The sequence below is a fragment of the Arabidopsis lyrata genome (genome assembly GCF_000004255.2).
Source record: "Arabidopsis lyrata subsp. lyrata unplaced genomic scaffold ARALYscaffold_4, whole genome shotgun sequence".
Lineage (NCBI taxonomy): Eukaryota > Viridiplantae > Streptophyta > Magnoliopsida > Brassicales > Brassicaceae > Arabidopsis > Arabidopsis lyrata.
The window spans coordinates 12618765-12642774 of NW_003302552.1; the positions used below are offsets into that span (position 1 = coordinate 12618765).

At 36.5% G+C, this 24010-nt stretch overlaps 2 protein-coding genes across 2 annotated transcripts; both read right to left on the reverse strand.

Moving 5' to 3' along the window:
- Nucleotides 1-7842: 7842 nt before the first annotated feature.
- LOC9317053 (vicilin-like seed storage protein At2g28490) lies at nucleotides 7843-10196 on the reverse strand. Its single transcript, XM_021027082.1, has 5 exons — nucleotides 9756-10196; nucleotides 9478-9659; nucleotides 9318-9392; nucleotides 8644-9054; nucleotides 7843-8364 (listed from the first exon to the last, which is right to left on the reverse strand). The coding sequence occupies exons 1-5, from the start codon at nucleotides 10159-10161 to the stop codon at nucleotides 7945-7947; spliced, it is 1494 nt and encodes a 497-aa protein (XP_020882741.1). The 5' UTR covers nucleotides 10162-10196; the 3' UTR covers nucleotides 7843-7944.
- Nucleotides 10197-20957: 10761 nt separating this feature from the next.
- LOC9317054 (LOB domain-containing protein 11) lies at nucleotides 20958-23569 on the reverse strand. The gene is made up of 2 exons (XM_002880941.2): nucleotides 22943-23569; nucleotides 20958-21702 (listed from the first exon to the last, which is right to left on the reverse strand). The coding sequence occupies exons 1-2, from the start codon at nucleotides 23249-23251 to the stop codon at nucleotides 21310-21312; spliced, it is 702 nt and encodes a 233-aa protein (XP_002880987.2). The 5' UTR covers nucleotides 23252-23569; the 3' UTR covers nucleotides 20958-21309.
- Between the last annotated feature and the right edge of the window lie 441 nt (nucleotides 23570-24010).

The window sequence follows — 24010 nt, forward strand, 5'->3', positions numbered from 1 at the left end:
CAATGATGGAAAAACTTGCACTCGCGGTGGTACTTCGGCTCGGAAGCTGCGTCCATATTTTCAGTCCCATCCGGTTGAGGTATTAACTAACCAACCACTCAGAACAATACTTCATAGTCCGAGTCAATCCGGACGTTTGGCGAAATGGGCGGTGGAATTAAGCGAGTACGACATAGAGTTTAAAAGCCGGATCAGTATGAAGGCTCAGGTCTTAGCAGACTTCCTGACCGAATTACCAATACCTGGAACGATAGATCAACCGGAGAACCAAACTTGGAAATTACACGTAGATGGGTCTTCAACAAAGCAAGGATCCGGAGTGGGAATTAGGTTGGAATCTCCGACATCAGAAATTCTAGAACAATCATTCCGATTGTTATTCAATGCCTCCAACAACGAGGCAGAATACGAAGCCCTTATTGCCGGACTTCGACTAGCACAAGGAGTTGGAGCTAAGGAAATATTGGCTTATTGCGATTCGCAATTAGTAGTTAACCAATTTAATGGAGACTATGAAGCCAAAGATTCAAGAATGGAAGCTTACCTCGAAGTGGTGAAGGATCTATCTAAAAATTTCTCGAAATTCGAGTTAATCCGCATACCTCGGGGAGAGAATACAACTGCGGATGCACTTGCCGCTTTGGCGTCAACATCAGATCCTGAGTTAAAGAGAGTTATTCCAGTAGAGTGCATCTCGGAGCGAAGCATTCAAGACAGCAAGGAAACCCTCGTCGTTACAAGGTCCCGAGCAGCGGCATGCGACCGTGGCGAACCAGAGATCGAACCACCACCCAACAAACGCAGGAAGTCAAAAGGATCAAATACATCTAACAAGGAACCCGTTGTCTTAGCTGAAGAAATGATTCCAGAAACGATGTTAGAAACCGAGCCATTACTCGAGGAAAATATTCTTGAACCACACGAACATCCCGAACCAGAGCCGCGGATATTTCACAAAGTTGATCAAATTCCGGCTAAAGACTGGGGGGCTGACTGGAGGGAGCCAATAAAGCAATACATCATGACAGGTGAGCTCCCAAAGAATAAATGGCAGGCCAGGAAAATGAAAGTCGTTAGCGCGAAATTTTGTCTGTCGAAGGATGCGTTATATAGACGAGGTATCAGTGACCCTTACCTATTATGCATTTTTGGGCCTGAAGTCGAAATCGTCATGAGCGAAGTGCATGAAGGATTATGTGGGAGTCATTCATCAGGAAGAGCTATGGCTTTTAAAGTTAAAAGAATGGGGTATTTTTGGCCCACTATGATCACAGATTGTGTTAAGTTCGCCCAAAGATGCAAGCGCTGCCAACTCCATGCACCATTGATCCATCAACCGTCAGAATTATTCTCCTCCATTTCCGCCCCATACCCGTTTATGAGATGGTCAATGGACATCATTGGGCCATTGCACAAATCAACTCGAGGTGTACAGTACCTTTTAGTCCTTACGGACTACTTTTCAAAATGGATTGAAGCTGAGGCGTATGTTGGTATCAAGGATTCGGCGGTGAAGACCTTTATTTGGAAAAACATTATATGTCGACATGGAGTTCCATACGAAATAGTCACTGATAACGGGCCACAATTCATTTCACACGAGTTTGATGCCTTTTGTGCGGACTGGGGAATCAAAGTTAGTTATTCTACTCCACGATATCCGCAAGGGAACGGACAAGCCGAAGCCGCGAACAAGACGATATTAAGCAATCTCAAGAAACGCTTAAGTCATCTAAAGGGAGGATGGTATGAAGAACTCCAACCCGTCCTGTGGGCTTATCGTACAACCCCTAGGCGACCTATAGGAGAAACTCCATTCTCTTTGGTTTATGGCATGGAAGCGGTAGTACCAGCTGAACTCAATGTGCCCGGACTTCGTCGAACAGAAGCACCGTTAAATGAGGAAGAAAATTCAGCAATGCTTAACGATTCACTGGATACCATAAATGAAATACGTGATCAAGCTCTAATTCGGATCCAGAATTACCAACAGGCAGCAGCCCGGTATTACAATTCTAAAGTTAAAAATAGGCCGTTCTTCGTGGGAGATTACGTATTAAGACGCGTCTTTGACAATAAAAAAAAAGAAGAGAGCAGAATTAGGGAACATTTAAGGAAGGGGCTCAGGAACAGGCTCCTTCATCGCCGGTTTAACTTCCGAAGTGGATGCCTTGTCCTTGGAGTTCACTTCGGAACGATCCCGAATGCGTCTCCGACAGTTGCTGGCCTCCTCCTCCAAATCTTCTTCCTCACTATCAGATGGAACGGGGAAGACCGGGGCGTTCACAGGACCCGGAACCCCCTTAGCACGGAGGTACATCCGAAGCATCCTCGGGATCTCAGCAACGGAGTCGAAATTCCGCCATTCCCACTGAAAGGGATCACTTCCAAAGCCCTGATCTTCCTCTCCACACGAGAAATACGAGCCTCGAGTGACTGCCTTTTGAGGCCCAGCCGTTGCCTCTCTTCACACAAGCGACGGTGCTTGTCGGCAACCTAGCATAAAGATGAATGAATAAGATGAAACAAAGAGTTTTTAATCAAAAAAAAAAACTTCAAATACTTACCCTGTCAATGAAGTCGCAAGCCTCTTTTTTCTCCTTTGAAGGAAAGTGAAAGACGGCATGAGGGAAGAGAACGCCGGCCGGCTCAAAGCCGTCGCCGGACAAGAAGAGTGGGCTGCCGGGATCAACGGGGGCTACTGTTTCGCTTTCCATTCTTAAAATATTTCTCAAGTGAGACTCTAGAGTCATGTTTAATAAAGCCTAGAGGTAGGTAAGCCTTTATTTATAATGATTTAGGGTTTGTCTTGGAACCATAAATTCATTAATGGTAGCGTTTCCCAGTGGGTTAAACCATTTTTGGAAAATCGAGAAAAGGCAATTATTGCATTAAAAGACGAGCCGTTTTCTTTAAGAAGGGAAAGAGCAACCGTCGCATTAACTGCAAAAGTTTCTAAGGCCCAAGCCTAACAAGTTTACCGAGTTGACTAAACCCGAAGTGGGGAACTCGCGTTAAGCCGAGCTCAGCTCTCGCATTCTAAAGAGAAAGGTCTGATCAGCCTATAAAATGTCGAAAGCATTGCCACAAGGCCACAAAAGGTTAAAAACGGACTTTGCAAACCCGCATATAATTTTAACCAAACCCCCTTGGGTCACAACCTAGAAAGGTTTAAAAGCCTCCTCAGGCAAATATCTTGAAAATAAAGCCTCCTTAGGCAAAAATAAATTCGAGATTAAGTCTTAAAATAAAAAGGGACAATCCCCAATTTAAAGTGGACACAGCCACTACGGAGCGATCTCCACCTCGGGCTCCTGCTCAGCAACCAGAGTTTCATTCACCTCCTTGACTGGTGCTTGATCAGATGAAGCTCCCTGACCACCCTCCGCGGGACAACCAACCTCCGGAGTAACCTCCGATACCACAGGAGCTACGGGCGGGACAATGCCCTCCGTCTCACTTGAACCTGGAAATAATAATTCCAGTCAATCAGAGGTACAAGGTAAGAAAAGGTAAGCCTTAGGAGCCAAGCGTTACCTGCCCAGTCTAAACCCGATTCACTTATTGGAGGTGATTCAGTAAAGAATGCCTCGAAGTCAAGCGGGTTGAAGGCCGAAGTGGGAAGAGCTGCCAAGCGACTCCGTTTTTCAGAAAGGTTAGTCGACAGCTCGGTCCTTTCTTCATGGATTTGATCCAGCAGAATCAGGTTACTCTCATGCTCCTTGATGTCTGACTCCAAGTCCAACCTAGCCTTCTCAGTCTGCATGAATCGGATGGCCCCTTGGATCAACTCCATCCCGCGTCCCTTGACCTCTTTTCTGGCTTTTGATGCCGACCTCGCCAACTCAGAATCACGCAATTTGGCAATCGCCTTGTACTTTGCGTTGAGCTCGATGAGTTGGTTGTTCAGGGAATCAGCGTTTGATTCGGACTCTTGAAGCCTACCTTGAATACCAGAAAACTCTTCCTGGAGCTTGAAGTTCTGGTCGTACTGACCCTGCAGCTCCCCCTTTACCTGCGCAAGCTCGGATGTTAAGTTGTCGACTTTGTCCTCCAGCTCGTGCTTGGAGCCGGCAGAAGAACTGACTTCGGCCTCAAGAGCAGAGAGTTTCTTTTTCCACATGTCAATCTCCTTCTCCCGTCCAAGGACCAACCCTTCGTAATGTTCGATCATATCGTTAAATTCGCTATGAGCCTGGCGTCATACATGAACCCGGGATGACGAGTCAGTTCGCAGAATAGCAATACAATAAAAAAAATAATAATAAAAGAAAACGGAACTAACCCGAGATGAGTGATGCGCGTGAAGCAAATAACGTTCACGAATCGCAGGGCGCCATTTGTCGAAGTCTGGCAAGATCGAGCCCGACCGGGTCTTGAAGCATCGGAAGACGCTGCCTTCTTTCTCCATAGCTGTGGAGAAGGAAGAGTTGTAAAAAATTGGAATTTTAATAAAGACAAAAAGTTTAAAGTACGTGTAAATCACCAAACCTGAAAGCGATTTAACTTGAGGGACAAGAGCAGGCTTCAGCCTCGAGGGAGCATCTCGAGATTCAGAATCCCCCTTTTTCGGAGACGCGCTCCGGGCAGTCATTCCACTATCCGGCTGGGAAGAGGAGGACATGTCAACCGGTCGTGGAGGACCCATTGGTTCAGAAGGAGGGGATGACCGAGGTGAGCGGTCAGTCCGGGCCCTTGACTTTTCCCTCTGCGGGGAAGGATCTCTGCGAGAGGACTTGTCTCTCTTCCGGCGAACCAAGTTCTTGATCGGCTCGTTACTAAAATCATCTCGGGGAGGACGAGGTGAATCACGGCGAGGAGATTGATCCCTCCGAGGAGAACGTGAGTCGCGGCGATCGTGACGGGGAGTTAGTCTGAAGGAAGCAACAGATCGGGCTCCCTCGGTACTGCCATCATCGACCAGCAAGGTCCTACTATAGTCCTTCTTGTCTATAGAAGTCGCGAGAAACTTTTTCTTCTCCTCGCAAGCCTCAGCCATCGGCTTGGAAAGCAACTTACGCTTGGCCGCAAGGGCCCGAGATGACATTCCCTGAGTCGAGGGAGGGGGAGGAATTTGGTGAAGATGACCAGGCGGACTCATCCTGAGTCTGTGGTTAGCCTCTATGAATCGTTCGAGAGTGAAGGAATTCCAAAGGGTTTCCCCTTCAAGAATTATTTTGAAGAATTCGATGAACTCTTCAGATGGGAGATTGGAAGCGATGAAAGCTGCGAAATGAAACAACGATGTTAGTTAATAAAGATAAAGAAACAACCGGGAAAGATACGGACGACCTAATCTCTACCAGGTTTCGCCGACCACTTCGAAGGGAGGAAATCTGCAAGATTTCCAATCGAAGCGGGAGTTTTCTTAATCAAGAACCAAGGATGATGCCAATTTTCATCCTTGTTTGGAAGATGCGAAATGATGTTCCTGTTGGCATTAGGATATGCTGAGAAATATCCCGTTTTCTTCGATGAACTTCTCACGCTCAGAAGCTCATTCAGTTCAGCAACTCCGATAACATAACCGGCCTCCGCCGCGATTGTTATAATACCAAGAATTGTACGGAGAAGATTGGGGGTTAATTGAGGAAGAGCGATTTCAAGAGCCGCAAGGTATAAAATTAGGGCTTCGGGAAGAGGAAAGGTAAGCCCGCAACCCTTGAAATAAATCTCATACACACAGAAGTAACCATCGCGATGGTTCTCTGGGGATTCTGTGGGGGAAGCTATTTGTGCTTCCGCCATAATTTCCGGCGGAATCCGGCAAAGCTCTCTCAATCGCTCGAGGGATTGAAGAGTACAAGTGGACCTATAGTGCGGACCGGCAATGTCACCAGGGCGGGTGCACTCGTCGTTACTAGAACGCCTCTCGTCAAAAGACGGAGACTCGGGTCTATCGGAATCAGAAGTCATTGGGAAGAAAGAAAAATTCAAGATCCGGCGAAGAAGGGTTTTGGTGAAGGAACGAAGAGAGAGGTTTTGATTAAAGTACAAAAGTAAAAGAAGAGAGTAATGGTGAAAAGAAGTTACCTCAAGCTAATGATGAAACCGCCTCGGAAGTCGTGTGGGAAGTGGGAAGGTTTTTTCCGTTTTAATAGTAATTAATCAATATACGGTCATAATGATGACAGATGTCACTCGGTTAAAAATGGATAGTGCCAAAATTAAAGGAGTGATGGGATTTTCGGCGGGAAATCAGAAAGATTCTCGAGCGCAATCTTTGGCCACTTGAGCATTTAAAGTCCTCCGAACTGGAATAGCACTTCGAAGAACTTGGGGGGCTAATTGTTGGTGTCGGATCCCGCACCAGAAGTACGAGACCAACCAAAGATTGCCACGTGATCAAGATAATGGCCCATAAAGGATGAAGCCCATTGGACCCGTGAGCCGAAGGGACGGTCGAAGTGGTTGTCACCATTTCGAGAATCCGAAGTGATTACATTGTGACACGAGTTCGGTGTAAGAAGACACGGGTAAGTCGGTTTACGGACACTTGGGCCAAAAGAGGCGAGGCCCACGAAGATCAGAGTCAACTCAAATTCAAACGTTGAGCATTAAAGCCGGAGAATCAAAACGGACACATTTAAGAAGAAATAATTGTGTTTAATTACTCATTTTAATGTCGTTTATCGGTGTATAAATATAGAGGCCGATGGCCATGTAAAGGGGATCTTCCTCTCGAGAGTGAAATATATAGCAATTTTCGTATCAATTTACAAGTTTTTATATATTCATTTTTTGTCCCTCAAGAATAATCTTTCCCACTTAACAAAAATACTTGAGTGTGTGAATCCGACATCCACAGTTATTACTAGATTTGATTAGGATATTCTTCAGATTTGTAAACCTTGGAATTGATCCGAAATTTCCTTTGCAACGAACTTTATCATTTTTTCTTCTTTTTCTTTTTCTTCTTGAGGATTGTCATGCTCGTACTGGCTTTAGATTCTACATTATTCTTCTTTTTAAGATTGTTTTCCTCGAACTGACTCTTGATTCTGCATCTGAATCTGAATCTGCGCGGTTAATTATATTCTGAATAAGTTCAAGTTTCTTTTAACAAAGTCATCTTCTGCAAATTCCCATAGGTCAGAGTCAACTTTCCTAATGCCCTACAACATCAAAACAAAGTCAAAACAAAGTCTTAATCCGAGAATATTAACTAATCTTTGCAAATAGAAAGATACAGCTTACATAATCTTTAAGCGTCCAGGAAATGGTGGTGTCCAAAGCATCTTGGAAGAAGATCTTTGGAAAACTCCGACGGATTCCAAACGATAAAACTCTTGCCGCTTTGGCTCCAAGAGATGATTGCATCTGTTGAAGGATCATCTACCACCTCATATGTGCGGTCCAGATGAGTCACGAATGCACGTCTCAATGCAACCGAACTCTTAGTCTTAACCATAGCACAATACTTTGAAACCTTTAAATCTCTTACACATGGTCGTTGCAATTTTTATACCCGAATTCTTTTGGATCTTTGTTTTTTTTTTTTCCTTTCTAGTCGATGTGGGATATCTGTCATTTTTTTTTTGACATCATTGGATCGACAAGGTCCGATCCATAGCCAATTACTACTACGCGGGGTAATACGGGGTAATACGACTTAGTGGAGTCGAACTCCGGTAGGGAAAGCGGAGTCAAATGGACTTAACCACTTGACTAAAAGCATATCCCCGTAAGATATCTGTTATTTAATTTCTTTAAATTTGTAAATTCTTGTAAATTCAAAAATAATTAACATATTTCTAGACGACCAAACAAGAGTTAATTAACATATTCAAAGATAACGTTGTCGTTTCGAAGAATGGACAAAAACATAAACCTTCTCAGATCACCTTTATTAATATTGTTTCAAAGAAACAAAAACATACATCCATACATACTCATAGTTAACTACATACATAGCATTCAAAAAGAAAACCTTTTGCACATTCCTCAAACAAGGCGATCGCGCACCGTTTCGCCGACATGCGGAGGAGCTGCCGATGCGGTAGGGAGAATAACAGCCTCTCTCTGGGCATCAATGAACCGCCTCATTGTCTCTTCATCGACTCCGAATGCCATGGACAATGACGTCAGATTCAGAGTCTTGAGTAGTGAGTTTGATCCGACCAGGAACTGAGGCCGATTCTTGTGAGCCGACGTGGTAAATCCTACAAACTCGAATGGTCCGGTCCGAGATGCGATCTGGCAAAAAGCGAAGTATCGAGGGATCCAGAAGACATCTCCTACGGAGACTCTCGTGTTCATAGCAGAAGTTCCATTAGGAAATACAACTTGAATGTCTCCAGAGCCAGCTAAAACGATGCCATATTCTGTGGCTGTTGGGTTCATGTGTGGAGCCATCATTGATCCCTGATAATTGTTAAAATTCAATCGATGAAATACCGTTTAGAATTGTTTTCTTTTTTTCTAAACCAATCTAATATTATACCAAAACATTAATTCTTAGTCGATCTAGTTATCCAATTACAAATCTATGTGTTCGGAACTAACAAATCCTATAAAGCGTACATAATGATATTTTATCAACCTTTTGATTCCCATAGATAGAAAATTTGCTAGATGTTGCTAACATACTTGTTTATTAATCTAATTTTAGTGTAGTAATCAACTAAGTGATATGAATCATACCGCGGTGAGATTTACGAGATAAACTCCGATTCCCGAGTGTTTGAGAGGCTCGTAATCGTCATAGTCAAGAGCTATACTCCATCCATAGTCGTTTTTGAAACTGCGTTTCTGATCATAGATGTTGTATGAGTCCTCGCACTCGGAAGATCCTGACCCTTTATTCTTTTCTTCTGTTAGATCCAAAATCGATCTTACAATATTCCTCCAAGACCACCCTGAAGTGGATTGTTGATCTTGAGGGGATCCTTGTTTCATCTCCAAGAGTTTCTTGAGTTGCTTATGTTTCTCTTCCCCTCTCAACCCCAAGAATTGGGTCCATATCGTCGGTTGTGGTTGTGGCCCTTCCATGACGTGTACAATCGGGCCACGGAATTGACTCATCATCATTTGTTGAAGCTCTGGTCGGGATACCTATATTACAAGCATAGAACTGATCAACGTTAATTAATGGCACTCACAGAATTTAAAAAAGTATAATTTTCTTAAGATTTTAAGAAATTAATACTATAGAAGCCGAATATTATACTCAAAATCATTTATACAAATATAATGTTATAGTGTTGCTTAGAAAAAACAAACATATGGGATAAAAATTAAGGTTTTTAAAAGTGTCAAAACCACATTTTCTTTTTCGACATGGATGAAAGAACTATGTGGGTTGAAATAGTACTAACGTTGAATGCTGAAGTTAAAGTGTCGGGTTCAAAGCCAGCGAGAACAGACGATGGTCCTCCACCTATATAGAAAGGCTACACAGAAGTAACAAGTTAGCCAAATGCAAAACTTTATAAATCAATGAACCTTTGATTAGTCCTGTATATTTAAACTAAGTACTTGGAAGGTTTCGAAACCGAGGCTCTGAGTTGGATCAATGCTGCAAATGACGTGAAGGCGTTGACCTCGGCCTGTGTTTAACAAATAAAAGACAGAACCAGCCGGAATCCAGTAGATGTCTCCTGCTTTCAATTTCCTCTCTCCGAATTCGTCTTTGCATATCACTCCAAGCGTTGCTTCACCTGCAAGTAAACACATGTTGAGAGAGAGACACATGTTGAAACAAAGAGAGAGACACATGTGGAGAGAGAGAGAGAGAGAGAGAGCGAGATAGAGACCTTGACGAATAAAGATGAGAAGGCTTGAGTCAAGATACTGAGGGACAAAGAGGGTCTTAGGTTCCATTGTTAGAAACCCAATGTGCATTGGCTTCTCAATGATCCTTCCTCTTGGTGATATCACAACTCTCATCTCTCCACCTTCTGATTTGATCACTTGCTTCGACTCTCTCATCATGAACCATCCTCTTCTTCCTCCACCTCCTCCTTCTCCTCCTCCTCCCCACTCTCCTCCTCCCTCTCCTCCCCACTCTCCTCCTCCTCCAGTACCTCCTCCCCACTCCCCTCCTCCTCCACCTCCTCCCCACTCTTCTTCTCCTTCATACCCATTTGATCTCGTCATCATAACTCCATTGATAAGCACCACCAGAAGCAAAAACCCGAAAGCTCTCTTGTTTTTCTCCATTTTTCCCCACTCTCTCTGATGATTCACAATGTTTTGCTATCTTTGTAAGAAGGGTGCGGTGTGCATGCATATATGTGTTAAGTAGGGAGAAAGAGGAAGACACGTGTGACACATGCAAAAGTTTGGAGCCTTCGTGTCTATACACGCAGATTTCTTTTATTAGAGTTTGTACATAAACGTTTTCTTTCTACCACCTCCCCCTTCATTATTTCTTTTCGCTTTAAAATATTTATTTAATTGAGATTGGAGATCTAATCGTATATGATTATTTGATGAAATATTTTAACAATAAAGTGATTAAGAACTGAGAACTATGAATGTTTAACACTTTTTTCTCTCTAGATTCAAGTATGTGGCGGCGTATAGGCTTAACAAGGGTCATATATCTCTTACGCGACCTTGATTCGATCCATTTATTGCAAACCAAAAATACTTAACATGATGACATATAATATATAAACTAACCTTAAACATCTCTTTAGAACCGGGCCTGGACAAAAGCAGTGCAAACATGAATTTGAAGCCTCGCTAAAATCAGTAGATGAGATAGATACAAGAACAAATTTAAAGTACAAGTGGCAGAACGTTAAAACGCCTTCTACCCATTTTCAAGCAAAAACAAATGTGGAATGCAAGTAGGACCACTCATAGTACTTATTTATATTTGTTTTCTAAGGAGTCAAGGAAATGTTTTACATTTTTATAACATTTTAAAAAAATTATAGTCTCGTAATCGATGGTTCTGTTAAACCAACAAAAATGATATATTGTTTAGAATTAGAAAGCGTAACGGTCTTGAAACAGTTCGTGAAATTTGGATTTATGTCATTTAATTTAGACATTTCATAGGATAGAATTGTGAGTGCATAGTAGGTCTTTGAAACCTTTTTTTTTTTTTTCTTTTTTTTTGGTAAAATGGTCTTTGAAACCTTGTAGTCGTGTGTCACAAGGAAAGAACATGAGAGACACATAGACACTTAGGTGTTAATGTGTGGATGCATTTCGCATGAAAAATATTATTCTCATAGTTTCTAAGAGTTGATCTATATCTACCTTCAGTTATCTCCAGCTTCTTTCTAAACTCCACCAAAATCATCATCTGCGAGCCACCACCATTTTGTTATTTTCCAATTTTGGCCAGTTCACCCTTCTAAAACGTTTTCAAGCTTTACAATATCTTCATCGTCTCTGGCTTCTATGTTGATCTTCAGTTCAAAGGGAGTATAGATGTTCCGGAAAGATAGTGGAGCAAAAATGAGATTAAATCGGAAAAAAGGTTTTTCTTCCCGATATGATCAAATAATTGTTTCGGTCCAAACATCTTTCAATCCTTTCAAAGTTCCAAACAACTTGATGGGTAAAAATAAACATCTTCTACTCGTGTAACCCGAATACTATGTAGCTTGGTCACGTTTTTGGGTACGAGAAATACTAGCTAATGAGATTTTAAGTGGTCTAAAGAAGTCAAACACATTTACCTCAAACGACCACCCAGCTCATGATAGCGCTAATTAGACCATGTAACCATCCTTATCCTTAGAGGTCTAGAGGTACCTCTAAGGGGACAGGCAACTAGATGATATGATTAGCTTTTAATGAAGATCGACTAACATGTAAGTTCACGATAATTGTGTCATGAGGTCGAACTGCAACTCTGCAAGGACCAAATGTTACATTTTGTTTTCAAGCGTAAGATCAAATTAATATGAAACGTTCTTTTGATGTTTTGATTAGCAATCACTAATGAAATCAACTAAGAATAAATAAAGAGTGTAAGCATAAAATGAACAATTAAACAAGAATTCAGAAAGATTTTTAAAAAAAAAAACAGAAACACACAAATTATTAGTGACGCAATTAATAGGAAACAAATCTCTCAAAAACTTCAGCTCTCTATGATGCATTTATTGTAAAATTATGTTCAACCAATAAACTGTTTTACATTCATTAAAAACAAAAACAGTTTTGTAACTCAAATCACAAACTTAGCCTAACCTTCTTTCAAAACTTTTTTAGTTTAAAATCCATAATTACTAAAATTTTGTTTAAAATCTAGAAATTTAGCAAGCATTACTTTATTGTGTAATTGTTGACAATTCATTCTAACATCAACTTTGATTGGTTTAGTTTGGAGAGTATCATTCTTCATGCATATTTTACAACTATTGGTGCGCTAAATTCAATATCTAGATCTAGATGCTCATCTAATTTAGCATTAAGAACAACCCTTGATTAAGAACCATTTAAATAATCCTCAAATCACTATATAATCTTATCAATTCAAGAAATCGTTAGAAAACCTGAAAATATAATTTGGAATCTACTCACACATATCAGAAGAAAGCAAATGTCAACGTGTTAAAAGCCATAATTACTTTAATAAACTAAAAATAAGAGGTAGACTGGTATACTTGACTCGTATAATGTGGGATAGGAATGTGTATGACCGTACACTAGCTTATCTGGTACTATATGGTTTAACCTAATATTGGTTTAGTTCCAAGAGGTACACACTGTGACCAGGTCCGGCTCCCTCATCGGCAAGACCCGATTCCATACAAAAAAAAATCCTATCTTTAATAAAAAAATTAGATAAAGAATAAAAAGTTATATTTCATAAACTATTTTGTATTTTATAGCTATTTGGACCTGTTATTTTTGTTTATTAATTTTGGGCCTCAATATTACCTTTTAAAATAGAATTTTGGGACCTTTACATATATATATTTTATAAAATTTCAGCATAATTAAATAGTTAAATAATAGAAAAACTATGAATTTGGACCTTAAATTTGTTGGACCCAGTGCAAATGCACCAGTTGCACATGCATATAACCGGCCCTGACTGTGACACTGGTAGGCTCCTATAGTACCAGTCATGGTAGAGTGGACGCAGGTCAATATCATGAAACGATTTTGAGAGTATGTGTATGAAATCATCATTGATTAGGTATTTGCTAGACTGGTACTGTTGTTGAACAACAATGCTCTACTAAATGGAGGATCTTCATTCTTTTTTCTCGTCTTCATGCATTTTTGATCTAAATTTTCGCATGTTTCATTAACAATATGTGAAGTGACACAAAAGAGTTGACATACTCTAAAAACTCCTAAAAAAGCTTAGATTTGAAAAAAAAAAAAAAAGAAGTAAAGACTCAAGATCGCTAAATACACAACACTATGCCATACTTAATTTTTTGTCCTTATAAAAAAATGCAACACTAAGCACACGCACATTTATATATATAAGCCGGAAATTCACGTATTGTTGCTATTGATGATGATGGTTGATAGTATTTTGATCATGGTATGATGATGATGATGACGACAATAATGATTGTATGATGATGAGAAGTTGATCATGGTGGTGGTTATTGTTAAAGGGATTTGTTTCAATTTAAAAAAATAAAAAAGAAATGATGGGTGAAATAGTCATTCATTAACATATTATCACCTAACTAAATTGACAAATTAACCCATTAGTATGGTACTCTTGTAAATAAATTGGTTTGGATTGGACTTAATTTGTACTTTATAACATCTTATTGATAATATTAACCAAAAGCCTTTTATTACTAATGTCACATGACTTTATAAGAGTTCGATTGGCATTACATGAGCAACTTGCAACCTCGAAATTTTTACTTTTGACAAAAGAACTAACTGTTGAGGTATACCATTAAAGATAAATTAGCTAGATTCGGAATTCATACGTAGGTTTTGATGAAAATAATTAAAGGTTAGTTTCATTTTTTTTTTTTTGGTCAACTGGATTTTGTAATACAATTCCTAAGTAGACAGAAAAGATTTATCTAATAGAGGCAAAAGACTTAGGAGATACTACCCACTACACAACACCATTTATGAAAACATGGCATTTCCAAAAGAATGTTGCTGACTCCACAACAATACCAAGAAAAGAAACCCACAATAGAGAAGCTAAACAGAGGACGAGGCTCTCTCATTTTTAAAAACCCCTTGTAGCATGTAGCCTAGTCGGATGATTTGCTGTTATATAAGATTAAAGACGACACTCGCTAGTAACTTTATGAGCGATGAGATGAACTCCTCTGTTAGTTTTGGGATTTTCTAATTTTAAACTCTATTCCAAAAAAAGTTGTAAACATATCAGCAACTCCTGAGATTCGAACTTAAATGAATGCCATGCTTTGGGTCTCAAAACACACATGACCAGAGAAACATTCTTATTGCAAAAATCACTTTGGAACATTTGTCACTGTTCACACTTTCGAAAGCCCACATGGTTACAAGAAAACTTGCGTGGTCTCTGTCCCTTAAGTTGGTAAAAGCTCTCTGACTGTGGATCATGTTAGTTTCATTCAAAAACAATAACATTTGTTGGGGGTTCTTTTTTTGGGGAAAATAAGCATGTATTATACAATAATATATAGTCAAAATGATGAAACTAAAAGGGATTAAAAATGAGATAGAAAAGAAAATAAAATAAAAGTTAAACTAATCGTCAAATCAACTTTTTGTACGGTGGAGTATCATCAATCCACAGTTATTCTCAACCTACAGACAAAAAAAGCACTCAAAAGAATGGATATTAATTAATAAAAGAATTAGATAATTGATTATGAATATTCTAAAAGAAATGAAACCGCGTTGTTTCTCAGATGTATAACAAGCCTCAGTCTCCAAGAAAATTAAAAGTTATCCATTTGTGCCCGGAATTATAATTATTAGTTTGTAAAAAGGAGTTTTGAATTTTAATGTTGTCAATATAAAATTTGAAGCTTCTGTTACTTTTAGGAGAAAGTCGGAAGTCACACCGATGGAAAATGGGGCTAATTAACTTGTTTTGGTCACCTGTTCAAAAACATTATGTGTCGAAGATTTCAAAAACTTTTTTAAGTAAAAAAAGGAAGAAAATAGATTTTTGAATTGTTTTTGTCAACGGAATTTGAAGCAGAAGTATCCTAAATTTGATATTCAAACAAGCAAACATACATATCATTAACTCCTTTACATTATTAAAAAAAAAAACATACATAGACATAGATTTCGATGGTTAACTAATCTTATGAAGGACGTGCCTAAGTGGAATGAATTAGGTAACTAAGTAATAAAAAACATATGGAATTAAGAAAATATAATTGATGTGAATTATTGCTATCAAGCAATGGATTATTTCCGACTTTTTGTTTTAATGTAAATTGCTATGGAAAGCATGAGTTTTTAGAAAACAACACGTTATTTATCTTTTTTTTTTTTTTGTCGTCTAGATTTATTATTAATTGTAAATTATGAGAACTGTTACATAGACGATTCTACAACTGACAATTCCTTCCGATCCTTACTAGATCCACGACAGACTACACTTCCTTTCTTTGTAATCTTGATGAATACCTTCAATGATCCACGACCTGGCGATACTTCCTTTTCTGCATAGAATCCTGGCGAACGGCTATAATTGTACATCGCTGGAGATCTCTTGCACACTTGCCTCCATTAATCTGCAAATTTATTAATAAATCGCAATACCTGTAACACGTTATTTATCTGTAATATTTTTATTTGGATGTTTAGTTTACAATATAATGCTCGTATAAAAATAAATCTAAAATCTTCTTAAATCTTAAATCTAAATCAAAATAAATGTTCATTTAACAATTTAGATGTCTATATAAATCGTCAATAAGTTACAAAAAATTAACATGTTAACAAAATATCACCCATCTCCCGTAATAGTTTTTTTTTAATCCCAATAATTAATATATACTACGCATAGTTTTTTTGTAACTAGTTATTTGTCTTTAATATTTTATTTTTTATTTTTCATTTAATTTAGCATATACCGCTCTAAATAAATTTTTGGAAAAATTATAAATACTACTTTTCATTTAATAAATTAGATGTCTATATTAAACAATACCATCCATCCGAGATATATTTTTCCAACAATATGTATTATGCGAGTCTTATTTCGGATGGTGACATAATCAACATTAAAACAAACCAATAGACTTACGTGTTTTCGCCATACCATGAAAAATATAAAAGATAAAATCGGCCAAACAATATCGTTATTGTTGTTTTCTTGAATATCACTATCTAATCTTTTTTTGTTCGTTGAGTACCCTTTAAAATGCATTTAGAAAAGAGAGTTTGTTTCAAACTCGTTGATCATAAGGACACTGACAAAATAAAAATCTGATTAAAGCAGAATGATACATTTAAAGGTCTACATCGCGTATAAGGAAATTACTTTCCACATACAATGAACTCATGTTTCATTCCAATAATCATTTGGTCTCACTGCTGACCCAAAAAAAAAAAATCATTTGTTCACATTTTTTAAAAATTCATGCATATTCACGGAAATCCTTTTGTGATTGTCTAATGGCTTAATAATTTATATCATATAATGTCCTTTTTTGTTATAAAACCAAAAATAATATACTGCAAAACTACTTAAGTTCACTCTCTGTTTTTATTTTTCATTTCTCACTAAGTTCATTCTCTTTATACAAGAATAAAACATATTTATTATGTCGCAAAATTTGGCCGTAAATATGTAGTTTTTCTTTAGTCAAAATGAATTGTATTTTGATGTTTTCTGTCCAAAGTATATATATATATATATATATATATATATATATATATATATATATATATGTTTATAAGCTATTTCACTTTATCCTTAAGAAGAATAAATTAAATGTCAGAATATCAATAGAAACCATGCGGTTTGGATGCAATGAGAAAAGAGAATCATGCAAAAACTTAAAAGGCTGCGCCATTTTATTCAAGTTTGGCACTGTCCCCTTCACACGCTTATCAGTTTGCACTTGCATTCACTATTTTGAAGACTGAAAAAAAGCTAAAAGAAATGAAAAACGATGAATACTTTTAAGAAAATGTTTTTTCGTATATATCTAAATGTTTGACAAATTACGCAAACCGTGTGCTCGTGGCCATTCCATACGTGCACCATAACTTGGCTGCGAACACTTGTAGAAAAGTAATATTTATTTATAATATGGATTTAGTTATATTAAGAAGGACAGTAGACTTTGGACTTTGTCGTGATACGAGTTTAATTAGAGTAAGAACCAAATCTAATAAAGTTGTAAAGGCTTTTTATAAAAGAAATTGTGTTTAGTCTTGTTGGCGCGTCGTATTCACCATACAACTTACTTGGTTCCACATGTTTTCTTTGTATAAGTTTATCAGTAATCCACCACGAATCATTAAACAATAACTACTAATCAAGGCAAGAAATCAAGAAACTAAGGAAATCATAAAGATTGAAGTTCAAGAATTGAAGAGTTTTGGATCATATCATGACATAACAGAGTTTCATTACGATTTTATTTACGCATAATCATAGAGCATGGAACATCAATGACTAGTATATAATGTGATACCTTGATATTTGGAAAAACAGTAGTGCACCAAAATGCCGATATATAAGCATATTTGAGCAGCATTGAATTCAGAACGAGTGATAGATTTTGAAATAATTTTTACTATTATGTAAGTGAGAACAAATAACTGACTTAGTTAGCATTGTTGGGGCCAAATGTGACATGATGTTGTGCATATACTTGAGTTAACTATGTAAAATTATATTATGATTTTTTTAATTTTACTTCCAAGATTAAAGATAGAAATGAGCATATGAGTTGGGAAGTTAGGAAAATTTTAGAATAATAATTTAGAAAACCCGATTGATGAAGAGGCTCTCTAACTGATTCAATTATGAAGTTAGTAAGGACTGAAGGTTGGTACTTTGTTTTTTCCTTTCGGCTGCTTATGATAACAGAGGGACTAGAAAAAAGTAAAGCCAATTTGTGTAATCATTACAATTATATACCCTAATTTCATTCAAACTTAATTTAAATAATATATAATGTTGTTAATAAAGGTTACCGATATCACTCGAGTTTTACCCGACTAGAAAATTTTGCATTTTCAGTTACGTCCCAAGTAAATATTTAATGACATTTCTGACAGACTTACTTACGTAAATAATTTTTCTCAAACCTAGGAGGCTAACAACATTTTGTTTCTTAACAAATTGTGATGTGTTTTAAATTCTTTTAGGTTTGACAACAAATCGTTTCTTTTAGTTTGTATATTGGGTCAACGTTACAAATATACAACCTGATTTTTCATTTGTCATGCCACCATTTGCATATTAATTATAATCATGAAAAGTAATAAATAAGTATACAATAATAACTAAAAAACTGATTTAAATTTCGTTGGTCAAAGTCATTGTTTACTGTGAATTTCCGTTATACGATGTTATTGTGATACTTTTGTCAAATTTAATCTTGTACACTTTAATTGGTATACACTTTAAAATAAAATTTAGTTCGAAATATTCTCTAGGAAATTCGGTCGTACGTTCTAATTTCTTCCAATCGACTAGTAGATGATGTGTTTGATGAGAAAACTGCACACACCATTTCCATCCCAGGCGACTCGAACCAACCATCGCTTGGGTCATATTGGTAATTAATCATTTGGGTTAACCGAAAAAAAAAAAAAGTGAATTAGCGCAGAGACAAAAATGAGATATCAAATTAGCTAAGAGATATTAGTAAGATTTGTCAGAGACAAACAGAAAATAAATTATATGTGTGGGTTTCGAGTTTCGTTAACGAAAATTACCGGAGCTTCAAATGGGTATGTGCATGGTAGATTTTGTTTATATCTCTTACGCATCCGAAAGAACAATCTGTCATGTATTAAATGCTTCTAGTTGTGGCTGACATAATAAATAAGTCATTTTATTAATTACAAAAACGTAAAACTACTAAAAAGAAAACAAAAACATATATAAAGTGTTATTAATATTTATATACATATAAACACGTATGTAGAATGTTATTAATATTAATATAAATGTAACCACAGATATAAAAAATTATTAATATTTTTGTAAATATTTATAAATAGATCTACAAAAAATTTTAGACATCCACGCAAAAAAATTTCAGACATCTACGCAAAGAATTTTCGGACATCCACACATAGATCAATAAAGCAAAAATGCATATCTAACAAAATGTGGAACCTTTGGAGAAATATCAGAAATTTAGATAAATAAAAAATATATGAATTTTCCAGCGCGATAGAATGAATAATCTATACGACGAATTCTCCGACACAAAAAAAGTGAATGGTATACACGACGCATGAAGTGAATAGTATACCCGACAAACCAGTTAAATTATAATGGAGAAAAATTGAACAATAGTGTTAGAAAAAGATGATGAGACTTGGAAAAATGATGAATATATGAGGTAAATTAACATCCAAAAATTTGTTTATCTAGTTAGACTTGTCTCATTTATTACAACGATACTGATTCGAAATAAGAAAACGTGAAGGGGTAGTTTGGACAAAAAAAATGAATTAAATATTACTCAAGAAAATAGATTTCTTAGAAAAAAAATTTCTCCTATATAGATAGAAGTTTTGTATTTATAATATAAAATATAAAACAATTTACCTAATATACCTTTATTAAATAATAATAAATAATATACTTTTTAAATGTATTAAAAGGTTAAAAAATAACAAAAAAAGAGGCTAAAAAATTAAAATTGTCATTATACATTATTTCTTAATAAATACGAAATTTCTAAAAAAAAATCACCTTTTTGGAACAGAAAGAATATATTGTTTTGAACTCTGCACTAATTTACCAAAAATTCTCATATCCATGGTGCCTGATCCAATTATCTAAAAAAAAAATTAGTCATCTCGACTTCGTGCCGATCGACAACTAACGAACTAACGATGCAGATAATATTCCTTTGCTTGTAATGACAGTCACGTGGGATGCACATGATGTCGGTAAAATTGTATAAATATAGTATTTGGACCACTATTGATTTTGTTCTTTTGTGGAATGTTAATTAGACCATTCATATAAATAGTATCGAGTCAACATGGTCATATTGTGACATATGTCGGTAAACACATATTTTTTGTTCTATGTTAATTATTCTACTAGAAAAATTGTTAATTTCTAGATATATTTTGTCTTTTATAGGTTAGGGAAATGTATTCTATTAAAAGTTTCGAGAATCACATCGCTATGTATAACCATATCTAATTGTCTCAAATATCATCTAAAGAATTTTGGGAGACAATATAACTTCAATAGGAACACAATGATTAAGGTCAATATTTCCAAATAATTTTTACCCTTGAAAACACCATCATTAAAGTTGTTAGATTTTCTTTTTTAACATCGAGGTTGTTAGTTAATTCCATCAGTAACCTTATTGACAATTTTGATATCCACACCACACATACATGAGTGCGTATACGTAGATCATACACACATTTGTATACATGTGGTCACATGAAGCAAAACGCGTAAATCTTTAGCAGTCACTACTGTCTACAAGGACGTGTCATGTCTTGGTCGTGTCCTTAGCGAAATGGAGTTAATTCGTCTTCACATTGTTATGGTTTCAAGAACTTGGAAATTTTAATTTATATTGTTGACAAAATATACACTAGAGGATGACAAAACACGCGTCAGATTTAACCAAGAGCTGTGTCCACTAACTTTGTTCGAATGTGTTTAAAACTCGTCTTTTGGATCAATGTTAAGGATCGAATTGTTCCACGTACAAAAATCGATGTAGTTAGTTTCTTATCCATTGTATATAGTTTTGAATAGATAATTTATTTTATTTCACATTTTATATAAATTTTATGGATTAATCTGAATTTTGCCTTGAAATCTATCCCGGTTATTAAAAAAAAAACACATACACGTGAATAAAAATACATTATTGGCTTCCGGTGAGCATCAGAAAGATTATTAAACAAACAACAAATATACAAAACGGTCTAGACATTAAATTTAAAATGTAATCTCAATTATCTCCTTCTCATTAGCGATAGGAGAAGATTCTTAGAATCTCAATACAACCTCGCTCTTTTATCTATATGACTACATAATACTAACACGTAACATGTTTGACAAGTTTGTAGCAGTTTCGTTACGTGCTTATACATAATTGGTTGACTTAGAGAAATTAAAAAAAAAAAAAAAAAACTCCGCATATATCATATTCTAGGTCTTTAATATGCATATGGAAGTAACCACTAAAGCACTTTAAAGCGAGCTAATAATACCATAAGTTATGATCATGTCCAAAGAGGATCCCACCACGACATTGATGAATTATTGTTGTTGTTGTCCTCAAGGAATCCCAAATCATTGCTCTCTTCGTCGGGGCTACTAATGAACTCATCGCCGCTTTCAAACGAACTCTCGAAGGACATCTTCTGTTGTCCTTGCTCTTGTGCTGACAACTTTGTTTGCTCCATATTATATATCAATTCTAGTAGACTTGATCTTTGGAGTTGCATGCCTACTAACTCTACTTGAGTTTTCGCAAGTTGTGCTTGAAGCTCGCTCACTTGTCTCTGCAAATGGTAAATTGCACCCGCACATCCGTAAACCGGATCTCTCATCCTAGCTCCGGCTTCATAGACCATGCTATTAACAGCATCAGTTCTTTGCGATTCCGGGAGTTCCTGATTATAGAAAAAAGTTAACACATAAATGTCATCTTTCACTAAAACATGATTTTCTAGAAGAGGATATAAAAGTCTTGGACATATTGTGGAATGTGGATTTGATTTTTTGAAATGATTGAATTTTTTATTTGACATTGTGGATTTGTTTTTTGATGTTTGACCCATGAAGAAAACTTACATGACTTTTTCAAATTATGAATGAAAAGGAATTGATGGAATAGACCTTTTTCTTTTTTAACATAACTTTTTATTTTATTTCTTAAATGGTTAGAGACCTTGTTTGAAAAATCGCTAGACGCTAGTCGGGCGTTCGGCATGGGCCTAGCGATTAATCGGAAAATCGGATTAAAATCGGGGATTAATCGGGGATTAATTTTAGGGTTATTTTAATATTTTTAAAATATATTAATTCAATATTGTTTTCAAAATTACAGTAAAAACAAATTTTTATGATTTTTATTAAAATTTGAACACAAGTTATGTAAAACATCACAAACTCCCAATTCAAATGATTGAATAACAAAAATAAAATGTTTTTTTATACTTGCAATCTAAAAAATAATCGGGGTATGTAAGATTAGGCGGGGAATAATCGGATTAGGCGGGAAATAATCGGATTAGACGGAGAATAATCGGGTTACTGATTTTTTAGGGGATTAGTCATTAATCGAGGCGGAGATGATGGGCCTAGCGATTAAGCGGGGAGTAATCGGGGCTAGGCGGGGATTTTTAGAACAGGGGTTAGAGATGTATATTTTTATGTTGAACATGTATAATAAGGTTGCATGTAGCTTTGAGGAAAGGTTGTTATTGACCTTTCATTACAATTGTAGGGCCTAGTTCCGGTCACATGACTTATGAACCCATTATTGTTCAACAACTAGACTTTTAACCACTTTAACTTCCTTTTCACATTTTGCAAACCAGATTTTATGTTTTCCATTTAGAAATTCCAAAATATATATTATTTTTATACAAAGAACAAAAACATCATTCTCTTTTTTTTTTTTAATTAGATATCCTTATAAATCCATGGTATTAATTACTGCAAAACTTGACAACATATTTTCTGTTGTAGAAATTGTTTTATTAATAGTGTAAGCCATGTTTGTGTTAATTGTCCTCGTTATAATTTTGATAAGCAAATGCGAAATATCTACTCATGTACACACGTGGGTAATGTCATATACATGAAATACACACGTGTAACAAGTAAAGAAAGAAGAAGAAAAAGTACCTGCAAGAACTTAATAATGTTGCTAGCTCCGAAGACACGGTGAGCGATAGTGAACTTCGCCGGATCCGTTGGAGGAAAATACGGCGCCAAAACACATTTCTCGGCGCACCGCCGCCGCAAAATCTTGCAAGCCGCACAAGGACTTAGTACCACCGGCGGTGGCGTTGGCTGCTGCGGGGAAGGTGGCGGTGGAGGTGAAGAGGTAGGAGAAGGAGAGGTAACAGGAGTTTTGGTTTCTGCCACGGTGGCGACGGCGACGACGGAAGCAGTAGGTGTAGCAACCCCACCGGTAATCTCCATCTTTAGCATGATTCTCAAAATATTTTGGGGACTTATCTGATGATTTGATTTTCTTGAGTCAATTAGTTGAGTTTTAAATTGAGGAAGGAGTTGAAACAAAAATAGTTGATAAGCCAACCAAAGTGTGTTTTGTAGAGTGAAGTGATTTATGGTAAGGAAGATTGTGAGAGTATATATAGAGAGAGACACACAAAAGAGAATGATTACGTGACGTTATAAATATGAGTTATGATGTCATGTTTTTATTTGGAATAATTTTATATCTTTACGGTGACTACTACTAAATTCGTCTTGAGCTTTTTTTGTTTCAACGGTTGATTGACTTTGGCGGCTAAATTAATTATTTCCACATTCGCACTTAGGCGAAACTTTGTTATATTTAAATTACAATTTATCCTTAAAGTAGTCTTAAAAAGGAGTAATCCGTTCCCCGTTTTCACACATCTCCCTTATATACTCTCTCATATAAATATAAATATATTGTTTTATATAAATCGGTGTGAAGAAGTACAAACGCCTTACTATCTTTGATATTTAATTATTTATGATTAAAAGAAAAGAAAAAAAAAACTAAATTGCACAAAGGCATTAACGAGTTAAATATGAAAGCCAAGCTAATTTCGGCACTATTAAATGATCGCTAAGAGATAGAATCCTTATTGTTATGATAAGTGTTGAAAATTTATTTTTTTAAAAAAAAAATTTGTAGCCAGGCCCTGAGTTAAACACAAGAAAAACAAAAATTGCTTGGAAAGATATTTGTAACCA